This window comes from Hippocampus bargibanti, linkage group LG07 (genome assembly GCF_051943395.1).
Source record: "Hippocampus bargibanti isolate YZ-2025 linkage group LG07, ASM5194339v1, whole genome shotgun sequence".
In the NCBI taxonomy this organism is placed as follows: Eukaryota; Metazoa; Chordata; class Actinopteri; order Syngnathiformes; family Syngnathidae; genus Hippocampus; species Hippocampus bargibanti.
Genome location: NC_142740.1, coordinates 3,935,001 through 3,957,076, shown reverse-complemented (window position 1 = coordinate 3,957,076; position 22,076 = coordinate 3,935,001). Strand labels below are relative to the sequence as shown.

Here is a 22,076-nt window from a genome sequence, read left to right as displayed (position 1 = left end):
CGGCAAATGCAGTCCCCTTGTGGAAGGGAAAAAACATTGTCAGAGGGCTTACCAGCGCTTTATCATCACCCTCAGGAAAAAAAAACATCAAATTCGAGAATAGCGCTCCATGTCAATTACGTAATGAATTACGTAAATGCAGTGAATGCCTTGAACTAAAATGAAGTCGTTTTGTTTGCTTGCAAAATAAAATAAAATAAAATAAAATACAAAATTAAAAATTAAAAATTAAAAATTAAAAATTAAAAATTAAAAATTAAAAATTAAAATAAAATAAAATAAAATACAAAATTAAAAATTAAAAATTAAAAATTAAAAATTAAAAATTAAAAATTAACAATTAAAATAAAATAAAATAAAATAAAATAAAATTAAAAATTAAAAATTAAAAATTAAAAATTAAAAATTAAAAATTAAAAATAAAGTACAAAATTCAAAATAAAAAATAAAATAAAATAAAATAAAATAAAATAAAAATTACAAATTAATAATTAATAATTTAAAATTTAAAATTTAAAATTTAAAATTTAAAATTTAAAATTTAAAATTTAAAATTGAAAATTTAAAATACAAAGTACAAAATTCAAAATTCAAAATAAAAAATACAATAAAATAAAATAAAATCCGAACAAGATGTCTGAGGCTTTTTGCCTGATGAGAAAGTGAACGAGTTCAAGTGCGGCTCGCCGTTGTTGTATCGAAACAGCGCCAAGGTCAAGTTCACGGGAGAAACATCTCTAGGTCCATATTTCTTTTTGAAATAAAAAAATGAGGAGGATTGGTGATGGTGGGGGGGGGTGTTATTGAGAGACCGACATATCCGGAATTTAGCTTGGGTGCGTTTCTGCCGGCATCGGCGCTTTTATAGAACACAACAAACTTTGATGTGGTTTTTACGCTGAGCCAAAGCAAAGCTGCCGAAATGGAGAAGAAGGTGCCCAAGCGTCAACAGGAGGTGAAACACTACTTCTTTCTTGTCAAAAGATGGACGTTTTCCTTTACTCCAAAGGCTTTTTCGGCTTATAAATCCGCATCGGAACAACTTTTATATGGCAGCGACTCTGCGGGAAATTACGAGGCTCCTTTTTTTCATTAAGGAAACTCGTCAGTTTATGTCATGACAAATCGAGTTCGCTTTCTGCCAAACATAACACAACGTCTCACATCTCATTAACAGGCCTGGTGAGGTTTTTAGAAGTGTTTTTTTTTCTCCCTTATTTTACTGCATAAGACTTTCGACGGCTAGTTGGAGGCGAATGCGAAATAAAATGTGATATAAAAAGCAAAATAAAATGTCAAAGCGGTGCTGGGACCCTTTTAAACAACGGATCGAACATGTAAACATCGATTATAACAGTCGTCAGTCATATATTATTTATCCCCTGCAAAAATCCTGCGAATCTAGAGCACTGGTGTTCAATTCAAGGCCCGCGGGCCAAACATGGCCCCACACATCATTTTATTCGGCCCGTGTAGGCAAATCAAACTTGTGAAATTTCATGACGCTTGCTAAGTCCAATGCTTGCTAAAGGATGGAAGGAATGAAGGAAAAAAAAATGTTTTTTTTCCCAAGATGGCGGCGCGTGAACACGCAGCGGCTCCCCTCTCTCTCCCGGCAAATTGGAGTTTTCGTGTTTATTATGTTTCTTAAAGTCATTATAAGTGCCTTGCACGCTGAGTCCGAGAGGACAGTAATTTCATCTGTGCTAGATGTCATGCATATTAGCATTTTTTTTTCAGAATATTTGACAAAAAAGCTGACTTTGACTTTGATAAAAAGGATGGGTGGAAATTCCGGGTTGAGTGAATGCTGGCGCGTGTGGCTGCCGCTGCTCACCCATAGAAAAACGTACCCAGTGACTGTAGAGCGACCTTGAGAGTTTTGAAAGGCGCTTAGAAAAAAAAAATAGTATTATTATTATTATTATTTGCTAGCTATTAGCTATCTATTAGCGGTCTAGCTGGCTGGCTAACTATCTAGACAGCTATATATTAGCTATCTATTAGTGGTCTAGCTGGCTAGATAGCTATCTAGCTAGCTATATATTAGCTATCTGTTGGTAGTCTGGCTAGCTATCTAGCTAACTATCTGTTTCTATCAAATAGATAGAAAGCTAGCTAGCTTTCTATCTATTTGGGTTACTTCCGGGTTGAGTGAATGCTGGCCGCTGCTCACCACACAGAGAAACTTATCCAGTGACTGTAAAGCAACCTTGAGAGTTTTGAAAGGTGATTAGAAATTAAATTTATTGTTATTATTAATAAAATTTCAATTTGTCATATATAAACCACAATTACAGTCATTATTTTGGACTTCAGATTTGAAAACTAGTTATTCATTAATTTTTTTTTGTGAAAAGTGACTCGAGATAAAATGTGAAAAGCGGTGCTGTGACCCTTTTAAGCAATGGACTGGACATATAGACATCGATTGTAACAGTCATCAGTCATATATTATTAATCCCCTGCAAAAGGCCTGCGAGTCTAGAGCACTGGTGTCCAATTCAAAGCCCGCGTGCCAAATATGGCCCGCCACCTCATTTTATTCGGCCCACGAAGGCAAATCAAACTTGTGCATGCAAAAAATGTAATGATGCTTGCTAAAGCCCGAACCTAAATTTAAATGTGTTTGTGTCATCTTTTTTGACTTCAGATTTGAAAACTAGTTATTCATTATTTTTTTTGTCTACTTTCCATGTAATATGTGGAGGGGATTAAGTTGCTCTAGAGCACGGGTGTCAAAGTCAAGGCCCGAGGGCCAAATCCGGTCCGCCACATCATTTTTTTCGGCCCGCGAAAGCAAATCAAACTTGTTAAATTCCATGATGATTGCTAAAATCTGAGCCAAAATGTCATATTTTTGGATTTCAACCACAATAAAAGTCATTATTCTTGACTTCAGATTTGAAAACGAGTTATTCATTAATTTGCTGTGTGCTCTATATGTAATATTTGAAGGGATTTAAACATTCTAATGAGTTCCCCAAATTCATAACGGCCCTCAAGAGGAAACCATAACTACAATGTGGCCCGCGGCAAAAAAACGACTTTGACACCCCTGCTAGAGTCACGATGAAAAGGGAGATTTCGCGAAAGATTTTTATTTACATGCCGTTGTTTACATTTTGAAGCCTGCAGTTGATCACGGTACAACAAGAGGGTTTCCCCCAAGCTAAAACCGCAACTTATAGCAGTCTGTGATTATGCTAAGCTCAGTGACAGTATAAATATACGTATACGCCGACATGTAAAGCGAGTTGAGTCATTACTGGGCAGAGGACCACAAGATGGAAAGAAGGCCGACCCCACAAACCCCCGGGAGCAAATACCGCAACTTATTTTCACTCATTTCTGCTTGTTTTTTTTAGCTTTTATTGGCTATGCTAAGCTAAGTGACACATAGCTTCTGTGCCTTTTCATTGCTTGTTTAACTTCAAGTTATGCTAATTCATTCACTGCCATTCACAAATTCATTCAGGAAAAATTGAAAATATGACGTAGAGCGACATTCCAGAATGTTTTGTTTTTACATGCTTGGGTGCCGATAAAGCGGTGGTCAGACCTATGGCAATGTTTTTTTTTCTTCCATGAGGGGGCAAGATTTCCATTTTTTTCCATTTTAGCGATTTATTCCAGCTTCAGTCGTTGTTAAACTGCTATATAAACCAATATGTATGTATTGCATTGTATTTTGGACTCATATAACTCCAGATACAAATAATTTAGGAATTAACTTATTTTCTGTTGAAAGAAGAAAGTGTAATGTTTCTTACGCTGCATTGAATGTTTATCAATATTTATGTATTGTATTGTATTTTGGACATCCGCCTTCATTTCAAGCTCATATAACTCTAAACCCATATAATTTAGGAATTAACTACATTTTTGTTACAAATTTGTTTGGGCTTTGATTTTCCCTCCGGGGGTGTTGGCGATAAAGTGCTGGTCAGACCTCTAGCAACATTTTTTTTTTCCCAATCCACAAGGCGGCAGCATTTGCCTTTTGTACAGCCGGCATCATTTCAAGCTCAGATAACTTCACACCCATATAATTTAGCAATTAACTCTTTTTTTTTTAGCTAGCGAGCCAGCTAGACAGCTAATAGCTAGCTAATAGAGAGCAAATAGATAGCACTAGATAGATAACATTAAATGTATTATTATTATTATTATTATTATTATTATTATTATTATTATTATTATATATTGTGTTTTGTACAGCCGCCCACATTTCAAGCTCAAATAACTCCAGACCCATAAAACTTAGGAATTAACTATTTATGATGGAAGAAGAGAGTCTAAGGTTTCTTATGCCTAATTGAATATTTATACATTCCCAGAACTCAATATTTTGTAGATCCTGGAATTTGAGTGATAATGACAAAAACCCTGGCACTGGAGTGGACGCATTTTTTGCGCATCGTCTGGCAGTGAATGAGTTAAAATAAGCTAACAAGTGGAGTGATATCTAGATATAGTATAATATATAAAAGTTGAGTAATTACTTTAAACAAGACAAGGCTACCTGTTTTTAGCCTCCAAACGCTATGCTAAAATATGCTAAGCTAGGCTATTCTTGGCTGTTGAGTTGAAAAAAACAAAACATGTTTGTAAATGAGCGCTTGCAGATGGTGACCAGATATGTAAACTCGTACGTGCAAGCATCATGCGCTTGACGCCGCGGCAACGCCTATACGACTTGGTTCTCTCCACTTTCGCCTGCAATAAAAAGCGGCAGATCGTAACTATCTCTCGCTCACATCTGCTTCCAAACATGTGCTCTGTCCTCCTTGACCTTCAGGCTCCCGAACCCCCGCATTTAAAAAGTATGGCCAAAAAAAAAAAAATATGAGGGGCTGGGGGGTTGGGGGGGGGTGGACCGTAGAGCACGGGACTGACATCTGGCTTGCGTTAAGCCTTGATTGGTCATTTCTAAGATAAAGCAGCTGGACAGTTCCATGGGGAAGACCCCTGCCATGTTATCTGAGGCGAGGGAGGAGGAGGGGTGATGGAGGGAAGGTTTTTTTTCTTCGGGGTGGGGCGGGGGGGGGGGTCCCACGGCAACATGTGAACACTCTCACTCACAAAATGAGTGAAGGCCTAGCTAGCTAGCTATCTGTTCGTGAGCTCGAAAAGCTAGCTAGCTTTCTATCCGAGTTACTTCCGGGTTGAGTGAAGGCTTAGCTAGCTATCTGTTAGCGATCTATTAGCTAGCTGGCTTTCTATCCGAGTTACTTCCGGGTTTAGTGAAGGTCTTGCTAGCTATTTGTTAGCTATCTATTAGGTAGTTAGCTTTCTATCCAAGTTACTTAGCTATCTATTAGCTGTCTATTAGCTAGCTAGCTTTCTATCCGAGTTACTTCCGGGTTGAGTGAAAGCTTAGCTAGCTATCTGTTAGCGATCTATTAGCTAGCTAGCTTTCTATCCGAGTTACTTCCGGGTTGAGTGAAGGCTTAGCTAGCTATCTGTTAGCGATCTATTAGCTAGCTAGCTTTCTATCCGAGTTACTTCCGGGTTTAGTGAAGGTCTTGCTAGCTATTTGTTAGCTATCTATTAGGTAGTTAGCTTTCTATCCAGGTTACTTAGCTATCTATTAACTGTCTATTAGCTAGCTTTCTATCCGAGTTACTTAGCTATCTATTGGCTGTCTATTAGCTAGATAGCTTTCTATCCGAGTTACTTTGCTATCTATTAGATTTCTATTAGCAAGCTAGCTTTCTATCCGAGTTACTTAGCTATCTATTAGCTGTCTATTAGCTATCAAGTTTTCTATCCGAGTTATTTAGCTATTAGCTGTCTATTAGCTAGCTAGCTTCCTACCTGAGTTATTTCCGGGTTGAGTGAAGGCATCGTTAGCTATCTGTTAGCTCTCTATTAGCTAGCGAGCTTTCTATCCGAGTTACTTAGCTATCTATTAGCTGTCTATTAGCTAGCTAGCTTTCTATCCGAGTTACTTAGCTATTTATTAGCTGTCTATGAGCTAGCTAGATTTCTATCAGAGTTACTTAGCTATCTATTAGCTGTCTATTAGCTAGCTAGCTTTCTACCTGAGTTATTTCCGGGTTGAATGAAGCCCTTGCTAGCTATCTGTTAGCTATCTATTAGCTAGCTAGCTTTCTATCCGAGTTACTTTGCTATCTATTAGATGTCTATTAGCTAGCTAGCTTTCCGTGTGAGTTACTTTGCTATCTATTAGATGTCTATTCACAATAACCTTTCTATGCGAGTTACTTAGCTATCTATTAGCTGCCAACTAGCTTTCCATCCGAGTTATTTCCGGGTTGAGTGAACGCTGGCGGGTGTGGCTGCCGCTGCTCACCCACAGAAAATCTTATCCTGTGACTGTAAAGTGACCTTGAGAGTTTTGAAAGGTGCTTATAAATGAAATGTATTATTATTATTATTATTATTATTGATGAGAAGGTTTCTTCAGCCGTCATCTGTACTAAAAAGTACAGATGACGGCTGAAGAAACCTTTTCATCGATGGACCACTCCTGTACGACTGAGAGCTTACACAGACGTATTATTATTATTATTATTATTATTATTATATAAGCACAACAACACAGCGACAGCCTGCCCAGTTACTGAGGCTCCGTGTTTGTCAAATCGCAACAGACCGAAATAAAAGCAAGGCAACATGTGGAAAGCCCTCCAGGCATTTATTTGACACTGTCGATGCCAAGTTTAACATCCATCTACTAGTATTCCGCGGATCCCCCGTTGAGTAGAACAACTTTGGCATACTAGTTGAACAACTACGAGTCACGAGTGAGGCCAAATGGCGCGTGCACGGCCAAAGCGAAAGCGTTACAAGTAATAATAATAATAATAATAATAATAATAATAATAATAATAATAATAATACCTTTCATTTATAAGCGCCTTTCAAAACTCTCAAGGTCACTTTACGGTCACAGCATATTTTTTTTCCTGTGGGTGAGCAGCGGCAGCCACACGCGCCAGTGTTCACTCAACACGGAAGTAACTCAAATAGATAGAAAGCTAGCCAGCTAGCTAATAGGTAGCCAATAGCCAGCGAGCTAGATAGCTATATAGCTAGCCAGATAGCTAGATAGCTAATAGACAGCTAGCCAGCTAGACAATATAGTGAGCTAGAGATCTTTTTAGCTAGCTTTTGTAGCGGCTAGCTAGCTAGATATCTATATCTATGTATTCATCTATGTATTTATTTAACTATTTATTAGTATACATATTTATTACAGCAGTGTCATGCATATTAGCATATTAGACAATAAAGCTGATTTTGACTTTGAAATTGGCTTTTTTGTTGTGTCAAATTTAGAAATATGGAACTGTCGCAGCTTGGAATTGAAGCGGATTTACGTGAGACAGGAGATGTGAGACAATCTCTGCTCGTCGATGGATGCTACAGCTTCGTGTTTGCTATCAACATTTAGCTCGTAGGCAGATGTCCACATTTCACTATGACATCCCTGATCCATTGGTGAAAAGGACGCCTTGATCCTTTCCTTTGTCGTATTATTTTGTTCTTTGAGTTTGTTTTTTTTTGTTATTTTGATGGTGCCGTGAGAGTGACTGCCATTGCAACAGCTCCTGTATTTAGTTTTTCTACTTCTTCCTATCCTTTCCTCTTCCTTCCATAACATTTCTGTTGTGAAATGTAGGCTAATCCAATCCAATCCAAAAGTGTCACATATTTAACTTTCGCACCATGATTTTACTACTTAGCTTCCGCCAAAATTATTATTTGTTGATCCGGTTGTCATTGGATGATGTTTGGAGATTTCAACGTAAGGTTTAGAGGGGAAAAAAGTTCCATAACAAGTAATGTTGTTTTATTTACAGCTCATTGCAATTCAGTGCAATTATTTTTGATTTTTTTGCCCATTGTTGACGTGGTTCCTCAGCGTCCCCTAGTGGCCATTTGAAGATAGAAAGAGGAAGAGAAGAAGGAGGAGGGGATGCATCGGCACACAACAGGTGGTGCTGATTTAAGGCACATCAAAGTGTGTATGTGAAAAGCCGGCGAAAAGTTCCTCTGCGGGTCGCATGGAAACGTAATACAGTACAAATGGGGGTTGGTTATGTGCACAAATACACAACCTGATTTTTTTTTTGTTAAAGAAAGATCATATTTTTGAGGGGGGATGGAAAACATTGTAATTTTTAGCAACAAATCCCATATTTTCGTAAACGGCAATAATTTTTTATTTTTATTTTTTCAAGAAAAAGAATGTTTTACAATGAAAAATGTCTTTTTTAAAATAAATATTTCGAATTATTTTTTTTTGTCAACTCAACTGCATTTATCTTGTCTTATAAATATATATTTTTTTCTTTCATAAATGAAAAATCTGATTTGTTTAAAAAAATGTGTATTTTGGTCAACTTTTTTAAAAATATATTTCAAAATAAAAGGTTATATTTTGAGCAGAAAAAAATTGGTGCATTTGTTTTTTAATTAATAGGTGTGGAAGAAACTCTCCCACTAAACTAGTTTGGAAAACCGAGTTTGTAAGCCACTATTATGACCCAAAGATCCCTTGTCGATGACAGTAGATAGATTAAGTTCAGCACAGCTTTTAAGTTGAAGATGAAGCTTCAAAAGGTGGATCTCAAGCTTACAACATCAATTATGGAGGAAATATCACTATTTAGCCACTATTATTATATACTATTATACTATTAGTTATAGTGAGAAGATGATCGTTAAAAGATCCCTGTAGCTGGCAGTAGATATGACAGTTCAGCACAGCTTTTAAGTTGAAGACGAAGCTTCAAAAGGTGGATTTTAGATTTACCACATCAATTGTGAAGGAGAAAAACACCACTATTTAGCCACTGTTATGGCTAAAAGATCCTTGTAGATGGCAGTAGATAGATTACAGTTCAGCACAGCTTTTAAGTTGAAGATGAACCTTCAAAAGGTGGATCTCATGGTTACTACATCAATTATGAAGGAGAAAAATACAGTGATACCTCGGTTTACGAACCCCTTGGCTTATGAACTTTTCGGTTTACGAACGTTACATTTATGAAAATTTTACCTTGGCATACAAACTATTTTTCGGGATAGACACGGAGCGCCACAATGATTGATGTGTTGTTGCCGAACGAGCCCGTTCTCCTAACAAGAAGATGGCAGCCGACTGTTTTTGTCCTCTATTCCCCACCCCCAGTCTTAGGGTAAAGCCACGTGATTGGTCAAGAACGCAGCAGTAGGGGGGGGGGTACACATTAAAGAGACAGGCAGATGACAGAGAGTGACAAAATGGATAGAAAACAGTGAAATTTGGACTCGTTTCAACTTCGATAGTTCAAAAGCAGAGTGTAGACTGCAAGGTTAAAATATCCCATCAATCAGGCTCTGCAAATAACCCACACAAGCCATCTGTACACTTGATGCAAAAAGCTATCAACCCAGCTAAACAGAACACAATTGATGAGGAACTCGATAAAATTATCGCAGAGAAAGCACCTATAAGGGATAATTCCTCAAGAGGGTGAAAGAAGAAGACTACGTTCGTCATCAAATGTTTCATGCTGATGAAACCGGTCACTCCATTCCATCAAGCCATCGACCATCACAAAGGTAAATAAAACTACTTTATTATATAGTACAGTTTATTTCTCTAATTATAATACTAAAGCACATTTATTATACAAAAAAATCGGGCATATTTTGTGCAGTTTTAAGGCTTAGAAAATTGGAAAGTTGAAAATTATGTTTTATGGGGACCTGGGAACGGATTATTCTAATTTGAATGGTTTCCTATGGGAAATAAATTTTTGGGATACACACTTTTCGCCTTACACACTTTGTCTGGGAACCAATTAAGTTCGTAAGCCAAGGTATCACTGTACCTCTATTTAGCGACTATTAGGTCTAAAAGATCCCAGTAAATGGCAGTAGATAGATTACAGTTCAGCACAGCTTTTAAGTCAAAGATGACGCTTCAAAAAGTGGATTTTGGGCTGAGCAGATGAAGGAGAAAAATACCAATATGGAACTCGGAAAAGTGCCGAAATCGCACACATAAACACGAATGGTGGATCTGTGTTTATAGAGAGTGCGAATGCTAATTTCGTGTCCAATACAAAACAACAAAAAGGCATTTACGTTCATCTAGATCAGGGGTGTCAAAGTCATTTTTTGCCGCGGGCCACATTGTAGTTATGGTTTCCTCTCGAGGGCCGTTATGAATTTGGGGAACCCATTAGAATGTTTAAATCCCTTCAAATACAGTAAAGTCTCGTTATATCGATATCGGATATATCGATAGTCCCGGTTATATCGATACTATTTCTATGCACGCACGGAGAAAATTACATGCAAACAGGGTCGGATATATCGATAGTCCCGGTTATATTGATATTTTTTCGGACTCCCTTGAATATCGATATAACGAGACTTTACTGTATTACATATAGAGCACACAGCAAATTAATGAATAAGTCGTTTTCAAATCTGAAGTCAAGAATAATGACTTTTATTGTGGTTGACATCCAAAAATATGACATTTTGGCTCAGATTTTAGCAATCATCATGGAATTTAACAAGTTTGATTTGCTTTCGCGGGCCGAAATAAAACGATGTGGCGGGCCGGATTTGGCCCGCGGGCCTTGACTTTGACACCTGTGATCTAGAGCCACGCGGTGAGTTTCTCAGTTGTAGAAAACTTTAAAAAGTCCGATTTTTTGCAGCCACCTAGAGGCGAAACAAAACATGCACAAACTCCGCAGTGTTGTACTTGGCCCATAGCCACCCTTACCCCATCGCATCCCCCCTCGGGGGTCCTGTCACTTTGCCTCGCCAAGTCCACACACACACACACACACGCATGTAGTAAAAAAAGACGTAAACACACTCACATAGAGCCCCGTGTGCTTTTCTCCGAAGAAAGGGAACGCCACCGAGATGTCCACGAGTCCCGAGCCTCCGTCGTCCTGGGCCACCGTCTGCACGTCCCCCCGCGCCGGACCGAAGGGGTAGAAATCTTCTAGGGGCACGGCCGCCTCCGTCCCTCCAGGCGGCAGCAACAGCAGCAGCGGCAGGACGCATAGCATGGAAAACAGCGGCGGCATGGCCTCAGCCACCCTAAGGTGGGGGGAGGGGGGGGTGAGCGGATGGAGGAGGCCCCCCGACTCGAACCCACCTCGGGAGGGGGGGAACAAGTCGTTTCGGAGAGTTTCACGCCGGGGTCCTTCAGCTCCGCGCCGTCTGAGGAATACTGGGGATTCCTTGCATACTGGTCAGGGAATGAACGAGCCGAGAGGTGGTGGCGGTGGTGGTGGTGGGGGAGGGGGGGGCAATCCTGCAATGTTGTTTTATTTTTGTAAAAGGGGGGGGGGGTTCCCTGATGACTGAGCTTGTGAGATATCCTCAATAAAAGCGCTCTATTCTAAGCCTGCTAAAGGACTTCTTTCACTATTTAGCCACACCTACGCACCCCCCCAAACAACCCCCCCCTAGCTGGGATAGACCACCTTGCATAATTAGCCGGTGCCAGCCAATGGCGACAAGGAGGTGGGAAACTGAAGCACAGGCTAAGGGGGTGGGGCTATGGGAAATCAAAGGCGCTGGAAGTCCAACCTGGCCACTCGAGGGAAAAGCACACAAGGAGGCGCACTCATGAAACAAGTACACACATGCACACACACATACACACACACATATATTCCTGTTTCAAAGGTTTTGTGAGGTCCGGATAACTTTTTGTGGTATCTACTTTTTCCTCCCATTAACCACACACACACACACACACACGCACGCGCCCACGCACACACACACACACACACACAGACACACACACACACACACATTCCTGTTTCCACGGTATTGTGAGGTCCGGATAACTCCAGATAAGGAGTGAGGACCACCGTTGCAGATAAGTTTCGAAAAGAACTACTGTTACATTTGAACACTAAATGACACACTAAAAAGTTTGTGTATCCAAGTGAAATTAAAATACACTAATTATTATTATTATTGTTATTATTAAAAATGCAGGAAGGCACATTAACATACAGTAAAGTCTCGTTATATCGATATCGGATATATCGATAGTCCCGGTTATATCGATACTATTTCTATGCGCGCACGGAGAAAATTACATGCAAACAGGGTCGGTTATATCGATAGTCCCGGTTATATCGATATTTTTTCGGACTCCCTTGAATATCGATATAACGAGACTTTACTGTAGTATCAAAATTGAAAATAGTTTGTGGGAATTTTTATTTATTAATGCATTAATAAATTCAGTAATTATTTCATTGATTCATCCATTAATGTATCATTTTATTAATTAATTAATTGACTAATTTAAATTATTTAATATATAAATTAATAAAAAATACTAAGTTAATTGATTAGTACATTAATACATATTCGTATTCATTTATTTGTTTATTTATTTATCTACTTTGTGTGTATTTTATTATTTATTTACTTGTTTATTTATTTTTTTAAATTTAACTCATTCATTGCCATATGATATTCAAAAATGTGTCCACCTGTTCATTTATTTATTTATGTATGTCTTTATTTATGTATTTTTGTATTTATTTATTCATTTTAATGTAACTCATTCACTGCCATACGATTTGCAAAAATGTGTCCACTCCAGTGCCAGGGTTTTTGTCATTTTCACTCAAATTACAGGACTCACAGAATATTCTTTCATCAGAAAAAAATGCTGTTAATTCCTAAATTATACGGGTCTGTAGTTATCTGAGCTTGAAAATGGCTGTCCAAAATACAATGCAGTGCTTACCTATAGATTTATATAGCGCTTTAACAACAGCTGAAGCTATAACGTACAGTATATGCATATTATTTCGAGCTTACTTGGTTGTAGAGTTATCTGCATTGAAAGTGTGGGCGGCTGTACAAAAGTTAAATCCTGCCCCCTCGTGGGTGGGAAAAACATTGCCAGAGGTCTGACCGAAGCAAGAAAACACCCCCCGCCCCCTTATCGCAAGAAAAAAACAAACCAACAAATCCAAGAATGGCGCTCTACATCATGCTTTTCATGCTGTGAGAAGGCTGACTGTTTCAGCCATTTTCATAAAATATGACACAACTTCATTCTCAACTAAAATCTGGTTGACTGCTTAGCTGGCTTTCTGGTTGGCTCGCTGGCTGGTTATCTGGTTGGCTGGCTAGCTAGCTGTCTGACTGGCTGAATATCTATTAGCTCTCTGGCTGCCTGTCTAGCTGGCTATCTATTAGCTATTTATTAGCTATCCATTTGGCTAGCTAGCTAGCTATTAGCTGTCTAGCTGGCTGTTAGCTGACAAGCTGTTGGCCATCTGGATATCTATTAGCTATTTATTAGTTATCCGTTAGCTAGCTAGCTGTAAAGTGACCTTGAGAGTTTTGAAAGGCGCTTATAAATGAAATGTATTATTATTATTATTATTATTATTATTATTATTATTATTATTATTATTATGATATAATAAGAGATACATCCAATCTATTTGCTAACTAGCTATCTGGCAGGCTACCTAGCTGGCTGTCTATTTTCTATTCATATGCTAGCTATTAGCTATCTAGCTGGCTATCTATTAGCTATCTAGCTGGCTATCCATTAGCTAGCTGAGTAGCTATTAGCTATCTGGCTATCTAACTGGCTATTAGCTAGCTAACTTTCTATCTGAGTTACTTCCGGGTTTGAGTGAACGCTGGCGTGTGTGGCTGCCACTGCTCACCCGACAGAAAAACCCATCCTGTGACTGTGAAGTGACCTTGAGAGTTTTGAAAGGCGCTTAAAAATTAAATGTATTATTATTATTATTATTATTATTATTATTATTATATAATAAGAGATACATCCAATCTATTTGCTAACTAGCTATCTGGCTGGCTATCTGGCTGGCTACCTAGCTGGCTGTCTATTTTCTATCTATATGCTAGCTATTAGCTATCTAGCTGGCTATCTATTAGCTATCTAGCTGGCTATCTATTAGCTAGCTGAGTAGCTATTAGCTATCTGGCTATCTAACTGGCTATTAGCTAGCTAACTTTCTATCTGAGTTACTTCCGGGTTTGAGTGAACGCTGGCGTGTGTGGCTGCCACTGCTCACCCGACAGAAAAACCCATCCTGTGACTGTGAAGTGACCTTGAGAGTTTTGAAAGGCGCTTAAAAATTAAATGTATTATTATTATTAATTATTATTATTATTATTATGGTATAATAAGAGATACATCCAATCTATTTGCTAACTAGCTATCTGGCTGGCTACCTAGCTGGCTGTCTATTTTCTATCCATATGCTAGCTATTAGCTATCTAGCTGGCTATCTATTAGCTATCTAGCTGGCTATCTATTAGCTAGCTGACTAGCTATTAGCTATCTGGCTATCTAACTGGCTATTAGCTAGCTAACTTTCCATCTGAGTTACTTCCGGGTTTGAGTGAACGCTGGCGTGTGTGGCTGCCACTGCTCACCCGACAGAAAAACCCATCCTGTGACTGTGAAGTGACCTTGAGAGTTTTGAAAGGCGCTTAAAAATTAAATGTTTTTCAATTTCAATTTTCAATTCCTGAATAAATTCGGCAATAGCAGTGAACGAGTTCATGGGTTAGCGTGTTCTTAGAAACACTTCTATCCCACATGGAATCCCATCCTGAGATGTAACCCAAAAGCCGCCACCCCTTCACCCCCCTCCCAATAAAGCCACACAAAAAGCAGTGTAAAAATGTCAAGAAAAATCGCACAAAAGGGAGTCAAATAAACCCCATATTGTCTTTCATGTCCACTTGAAAAGCTTTACGAACCCCGACCGTAGTAAAGGTTACTAGCTACATCGTAACTGTATTTTTTTTTTTTACATTAGCGCCCGCAACCCCGTTTGTGATTGATAACCTTAATGTCCCGCACCCACATGGGAGCGTTTGTCATCCAGAGGAAAAAAATCGAACAGTTCGTCCCGTCCACTCCAGTCAGTCCAAAGTTGTAAACAAGAGCATCTTGGTTGTTATCCACATGTGGCAGTGGCTACATACTTGAGTGCGCGCCGGGTCTTTTGCGCATGTCCTCATCCAGCCGCTGGATAAGCGCGGACGCCTGCGCCACCTGTAAGTTCTTCACCTTGCTTTCCAGATTTCGCACCTTGCTCTCCGGTTGAGCAGCGTGTAGCCATTTTTGACTCTGTGAAGAGTGGAAACTGGTTGGTTATTTACGAGGTGGGGTTGTTGCATTGTCTTGCAAAGACTTAGGATTTTCCATGGCAAAATGTCCGCCTGTCAAATCGGGATTGAGATCAGCATATTGATTATCAATGTACAGTGAGACCTCAACTTACAAACTTTTCGTCTTACAAACGTCAAATTTATGAACATTAAACCTTATAATAAGCACTATTTTCATAATACACACCCACCACGGCTGGCGGAGTGATCTTCGGCGGAAGCACACGACCGAACAGCACCAGAGGTTAAGTTACCAACAGACCTTATGGAAGGTGACTCTCCTTCCATAAGCCATCAACGACCATCAAAAAGGTCAATACAACTTTATTTCAGAGCACAGTTTATTTCTTTAATTACAGTCCTCATGTCATGCGCCTCTCTTTCCAAACAGCAATTTCCTTTGACCTTCGACCTCCAACGCCATTCCATCAAGCCATAAATGACCATCACAAAAAAATAAAATAAAGTGACTTTATGATACAATGCAGTGTATTTCTTTCATTACAATACAATAGCACATTTATTATACATAGAATAAGGTATGTTGTGTGTAGTTTTAAGGCTTATTTAGTTGAAAAGTATATTTTATGGAAACCCGGGAACGGAACCAATTAAGTTCATAAGCCAAGGTCCCCCTGTATTTCGTGTAGTTTTAAGGCTTAGAAAATTAGAAAGTAGAAAATTATTTTATGGGGACCTGGGAACGGATTATTCTCATTTTAATGGTTTCCTATGGGATTTTTTTTTTGAGATACACACTTTTTGCCTTACACACTCTGTCTGGGAACCAATTGAGTTCGTAAGTTGAGGTCTCACTGTATTTTTAATTTGGGGCGTGTCAGCCTATTATGGATCCCGAGAAGATAGCAGAATGTGTGACTTACGTTTTGTTGGCGAAAAGGACCGATCGCCATGATGATTTCATCTGGTGCTTTGGGACACTTAGCTTGGGATGTTTCAAGAGAATCCGATGAAGCCGACGAGCTCTGCCCGATGAGGCGTTTCACCATCTGCCATCATGTGGTAGAAAAAATTAGCATATGCAAGTTTTAAGTTTTTACATAGACGGTGATACCTTAGTTTACGAATTTAATTGGTTCCCAGAAAGTGTGTTTAAGGCGAAAAGTTAGTCTTCCAAACATTTATTTCCCATAGGAAACCATTAAATGAGAATAATCCGTTCCCAGGTACCCAAAAAACATACTTTTCTATGGAATAAACCTTAAAACTAGACAAAATATACCTTATTTTAATAATAATAACAATAATAATAATACAGTAAAGTCTCGTTATATCGATATTCTCGGGAGTCGGAAAAAATATCGATATAACCGGACTATCGATATATCCGATCCTGCGGCATGTAAATTTTCTCCTTGCATTCATAGAAATACAGTAAAGTCTCGTTATATCGATATTCAAGGGAGTCCGAAAAAATATCGATATAACCGGGACTATCGATATATCCGACCCTGTTTGCATGTAATTTTTGTCAGTGCGTGCATAGAAATAGTATCGATATAACCGGGACTATCGATATATCCGATATCGATATAACGAGACTTTACTGTAGTATCGTAATAAGCAGTACTATCGATATAACCCATATCGATATAACGAGACTTTACTGTAATTTAGGAATTAACTCTTTATTTCTGATGAAAGAAAAGAGTCTTAGGTTTTTTACACTGCATTGATTGTTTATGTAGTCCTAAAACTAATAAATATTCCGTGGGTCCTGCAATTTGAGTAAAAATGACAAAAACCCTGTCACTGGAGTGATTGGTAAGTACCAAATGCAACGGGAAGAACCCAGTCAAGGTCAAACGGTACCTCATCTGATGTTCTAACCTGCTGCAGGCTCTTGTTGTGTTTTTCTAGCTCGCAGTTGCTCTGCTCCGATTCCTCCTGTTGCCTCTGAAGTGTCCGAATGCGTTCCGTCAGAGAGCGGTTCAGCTTCTTGCTCTCCGCCAGGGCATCTCGGCTTTCGTCCAGACGATCCTGCCATGTCACATATCGGGATGTTGGGATCAAAGCTCACGTTGGTCAGAGTTAGTGGTATGTTCAGCGTCACCCGGAATCAATTCGACCGACAAAAGGTCTCCTTTGATTTTAATTTGAAACACATGTTTGAAATAAATTTACATTGTCAATCTCGGTCACTAATTTTAAATTTTTGTCATACAGTGATACCTCAGTTTATGAACACTTTAGCGGAAGAACTTTTCACCTTACGAACATTAAATTCGCGAGAATATAATCTTAGCATACAAACTACTTTTTGGGAAACACACAGAGCGCCACAATGGCTGACGGACTAGTTTTCGGCGGAAGAACACCAAACCAAACGGTCGAACAGCGCCACCGTGACTACTTTTCCACACCCACTTTCTTTGAGTGCACTCAGTGCAGATGTGGTTTGTTATCGAGTGGATACTTTTGCTATTTTTGGGACCGAAAAAGACCCTACCACAGGCTAGTGTTAAGGACACAAAAGAAAATTACGGTTGAGCAGAAGAAGATCATCAAAAAACTTTGTGCGTTTGTGTGACTTCGTCGCAGTAGCTGTATGCTAAGTCGACCATTGCTACGTGTGGCTAAGGGTGTTTCTGTGTTTTCTAAGCAACGGTCTCAGGCAATAGAAGAAGTTGAAAAACATCTGCTTATTTGGATTAACGAAAATCACCTAGCAGGGGACAGTGCGAGTGAGGGTATTATCGCCGAGTAAGCACGGCAACTTCACTCGGATATCATCAAGAGACAACTACATCAACGAGCATCACAAAGGTAAATAAAACAACTTTATTATACAGTTTATTTCTTTAATTTACATTTTTTTAAATTTCTAATTTAATCTTTAATTTTAACAATACAATAGCACATTTATTATACGTAAAATAAGGTATATTTTGTGTAGTTTTAAGACTTATTCCGTAGAAAATTATGTTTTATGGGGACCTGGGAACGGATTATTCTCATTTTTAATGGTTTCCTATGGGAAATTAATGTTTGGAAGACACATTTTTCGCCTTACACACACTTTCCGGAAACCGATTAAGTTCATAAGGTATTGAGAAGGACGAAGATGGATCAAATTTTTCATGGAGGTCAGTAAAAACCTGCATTAGTCGTCGTTCTGTCTCGCCGTCAGTCATGGTCCTCTGCAGCTGCTTCAGATTCTCCCGCAGCGCCCCCTCGCCGCCGCTCTGCTCGCTCAGCGTGGCGCTCAAAGCTCGCACCCGCTCACCCAATTGCCCCTGGCGCCGCTCGGCCCGGGCCAGCGCCGCGCTCTGCCGTTCCTTGCCGGCCCTCAGCGCCGCCTCGTTGCCTCGGAGTTTCCTGGAGACCTCGGCTAGATTACCCCGTAACGTCGTTGTCTCCGACTCCAGCTCAGATGCGATTTGGCGGGTGCGCTGCAGTTCGGACTCCAAAGAGCAGCGATCGAGCTCCAGGCGGATTATACGACTTTGGGAATCCTCCAGGGATTCTTTTAGTCTCTCGTTTTCCGTGTGCGCGTGAGCCTGGGAGCAATCCAGTTTATCCTTGAACAGAATTATCAAAATGTCAGTCCAGAATAGTGACGGACGAGGGCTTATTCAGAATCAAAATTAGAAAGGCTTTAATAGTCCTACAATGGGGAAATTTGCAATCTACAGCAGAAAAATTGCAAGTGGGGGTGTTGGAGGGGAAAAAGACAAAGTACAGTAATACCTTGGCTTACAAACTTAATTGGTTCCCAGACAGAGTGTGCAAGGCAAAAAGTGTGTATCCCAAATATTTATTTCCCATAGGAAACCATTAAAATGAGAATAATCCGTTCCCAGGTCCCCATAAAACATAATTTTCTACTTTCTAATTTTCTAAATGTATGTATATGTATAATATGTATAATATATGTATAATGCATTTATGTATAATAAATGTTATATGGTATTATAATTAAAGAAACAAACTGTAGTGTCTAATAAAGTCGTTTTATTTCCCTTTGTGATGGTCATTGATGGCTTGATGGAATGGAGTGGCCGGTTTCATCAGCATAAAACACTTGATGAGGAACGTAACCTTCTTTCACCACCTTGAAGAATGATCCCTTGGAGGTACTTTCTCTGCGATAATTTTATCTAGTTCCTCATCAATTGTGTTCTGTTTAGCTGGGTTGATAGCTTTTTGCATCAAGTGTACAGATGGCTTGTGCGAGTTATTTGTGGAGCCTGATTGATGGGATATTTTAACCTTGCAGTCTACACTCTGCCTTTGAACTATCAAAGTTGAAACGAGTCCAAATTTCACTGTTTTCTATCCATTTTCTCACTCTGTCATCTAAATGTCTCTTTAATGTTTAAACCACCTCCCCTCTATAACTATTTGTGTAGTTTTCTCTACTACGAGCAATAACAAAATGACATTGATAATAATAATAGTAATAATAATAATTGATAATAAATTAAAAATACTAATACTAATAATAATAATAATAATAATAATAATAATAATACATTACATTTTAAGCGCCTTTCAAAGCTCTCAAAGACACTTTACAGTCACAGACAAGCATGAAATAAAAAAATTGTGCACCCTCTTCATCATTTCTGCATCCCACCGTCTTAATACACACCTTCAGTGAATTCGACTGAGCCTGCGAAGCGAGCAGGGCGGACCGAAGCCGAGTCACCTCCTCCTCCAAGCCCATTTTGTCGCGCTCGGCTGCTTCTCGGTGTATAAAAAGTAAGGACTGGGATTCGCACAGTTGCTCTTCCATCTCCCTGTTTCCTGCAAATAAGTACGATGTTTATGTTCTTTTTTTTTTATGAGGCGCTTGGATGAACATGCGTACACTCCCTTACTGTCTTTGAACTGCTTCAAGGAGTTGTGAAGTTTGGTCACCTCGCTGGCTGACTTATTCTTGAGCGCTAACACCTGTTCGCTAAGAAGGATTCGCTGGGCTTCGGACTCATCCTGAAAGCATCAACAAATACTTTCGCTAAATGGTTGACTTGATTTGTTACCTCATTCACTGCCAGACGATGTGCAATAATGTGTCCACTCCAGTGCCAGGGTTGTTGTCATTTTCACTCAAATTTCAAGATAAACAATCAATGCAGTGTTAGAAACCTGAGACTCTCTTCTTTCATCAGAATGAAATAGTTAATTCCTAAATTACATGGGTGTGGAGTTATCTGAGCGTGAAATGGGGGGCGGCTGTACAAAATACAATACATATTGATTTATATAGGGCTTTAAAACCAGCTGAAGCTGTAACAAAGCATTAACATGGAAAAAAAGGGAAATGCTGCACCCTTATGGGAAGGGAAAAAACATCGTCAGAGACCATGGCCAGCGCTTTATCAGCACCCAAACAAGAAAAAATAAAAACCCGAACAAATTCGGGGCTGGCGTTTTATGTCATATTTTCAAATGCCGAATACAGTGATACCTCGGTTTGCGAACCCCGTGGCTTGCAGAATTTTCGGTTTACGAACATTAAATTTATGAACATTTTACCTTGGCATACGAACTATTTTTCGGGATACACACGGAGATGCCACAATGAGTGATTTGGTCCTCTATTCCCCGCCCCAAGTCTTCGGTTAAGGACACGTGATTGGTCAAGAACGCAGCAGTGAGGGGGGCGGGGGGTTAAACATTAAAGAGACAGACAGACGACAGTCAAAGTTTCAACTTTGATAGTTCAAAGGCAGAGTGTAGACTGCAAGGTTAAAATATCCCATCAATCAGGCTCCACAAACAACCCGCACAAGCCATCTGTACACTTGATGCAAAAAGCCGTCAACCCAGCTAAACAGAACACAATTGATGAGGAACAAGGTAAAATTATAGCAGAGAAAGCACCTACAAGGGATCATTCCTCAAGGTGGTGAAATAAGAAGGCTACGTTCCTCATCAAGTGTTTAATGCTAATGAAAGCGGCCACTCCATTCCATCAAGCCATCAACGACCATCACAAACGTAAATAAAACCACTTTATTATACAGTACAGTTTATTTCTTTAATTATAATACTACAGCACATTTATTATACATAAAATAAGGTATATGTTGTGAAGTTTTAGAAAATTAGAAAGTAGAAAATTATGTTTTATGGGGACCTGGGAACGGATTATTCTCATTTTAATGGTTTCCTATGGGAAATTATTTTTTGGGATACACACGTTTCGCCTTACACACTCTGTCTGGGAACCAATTAGGTTCGTAAGCCAAGGTATCACTGTATTATTATTATTTTTGGGGTTCAAACCATCACGTATATGCAAGCGTGCATTGTTGACGTGAAAACATACTCTTTCTCTCCGTGTGTCCCTGAGTTCTCTCTGGAATTCCTGCAGGCCAACCTGGATGAAGTCCAAGTCCAGTTCTTGATCCGCACAGGAAGCGAAAACGCCGTCTTCCCCCGAGCCTGCGGCGAGCGTGCGTAAACCTTCCGACAAGTCAACGTCAAGCAACAACACAAACCTTTTTGAAGAGGAAGTCTCCTCCTGGGAGACGACAAGCGGAGACGGCGCAACGCGGAGCCCACCGCCAACACTTTGCGCTCCAGCTGGCGTCTCCGGCCTTCGCTCTCTCCCAGTCGGCGCTCCAAGTCCTGGGCGGCGGCCTCTGCGCGGCCCAGTCGGGCGTTCACCTCGCCGGTCTGCATGGTGGCGTCGTCCAGGGTTCGTTGGAGCCGGGTAGCCTCATCGCAATGCTTCTGGTCGACCAACTGCTGCTGGACTTGTCGGGTCTGGAGGAGCTCCCAGCCCTGACGCTCAGCCTCCTCGAGTTCCAGCACGCGTCTTTGCAAGGATGACACCTGATCGAGTAGAACGGAGGAGTTACACCGGCTGGTTAAAGCACAGGAAATCTTAATTTTATTTTTATTTTTTTTCAAGTTTT

The 22,076-nt window shown here is 39.6% G+C and overlaps 2 protein-coding genes across 3 annotated transcripts in view; both read right to left on the bottom strand.

The window, feature by feature from the left end:
• sned1 (sushi, nidogen and EGF-like domains 1) overlaps positions 1 to 11,311 on the bottom strand; it is a 54,611-nt gene extending 43,300 nt beyond the window's left edge. Inside the window, exon 1 of one of the 2 annotated variants that reach the window (XM_089001334.1) lies at positions 10,860 to 11,311. In XM_089001334.1, the coding sequence (XP_088857460.1) occupies positions 10,860 to 11,072 (213 nt within the window). In that variant the 5' untranslated portion in view covers positions 11,073 to 11,311. The remainder of the gene's footprint in view (positions 1 to 10,859) is intronic. The other variant, XM_089001335.1, reaches the window with a different exon arrangement.
• Positions 11,312 to 12,423: 1,112 nt separating this feature from the next.
• crocc2 (ciliary rootlet coiled-coil, rootletin family member 2) overlaps positions 12,424 to 22,076 on the bottom strand; it is a 62,548-nt gene continuing 52,895 nt past the window's right edge. Inside the window, exons 27-34 of the mRNA XM_089001333.1 lie at positions 21,657 to 21,993; positions 21,485 to 21,600; positions 20,031 to 20,142; positions 19,802 to 19,956; positions 18,306 to 18,728; positions 17,038 to 17,187; positions 16,071 to 16,196; positions 12,424 to 15,145 (exon numbers count right to left, since the gene is read on the bottom strand). Coding sequence (XP_088857459.1) covers positions 14,993 to 15,145; positions 16,071 to 16,196; positions 17,038 to 17,187; positions 18,306 to 18,728; positions 19,802 to 19,956; positions 20,031 to 20,142; positions 21,485 to 21,600; positions 21,657 to 21,993 — 1,572 coding nt within the window. The 3' untranslated portion in view covers positions 12,424 to 14,992. The remainder of the gene's footprint in view (positions 15,146 to 16,070; positions 16,197 to 17,037; positions 17,188 to 18,305; positions 18,729 to 19,801; positions 19,957 to 20,030; positions 20,143 to 21,484; positions 21,601 to 21,656; positions 21,994 to 22,076) is intronic.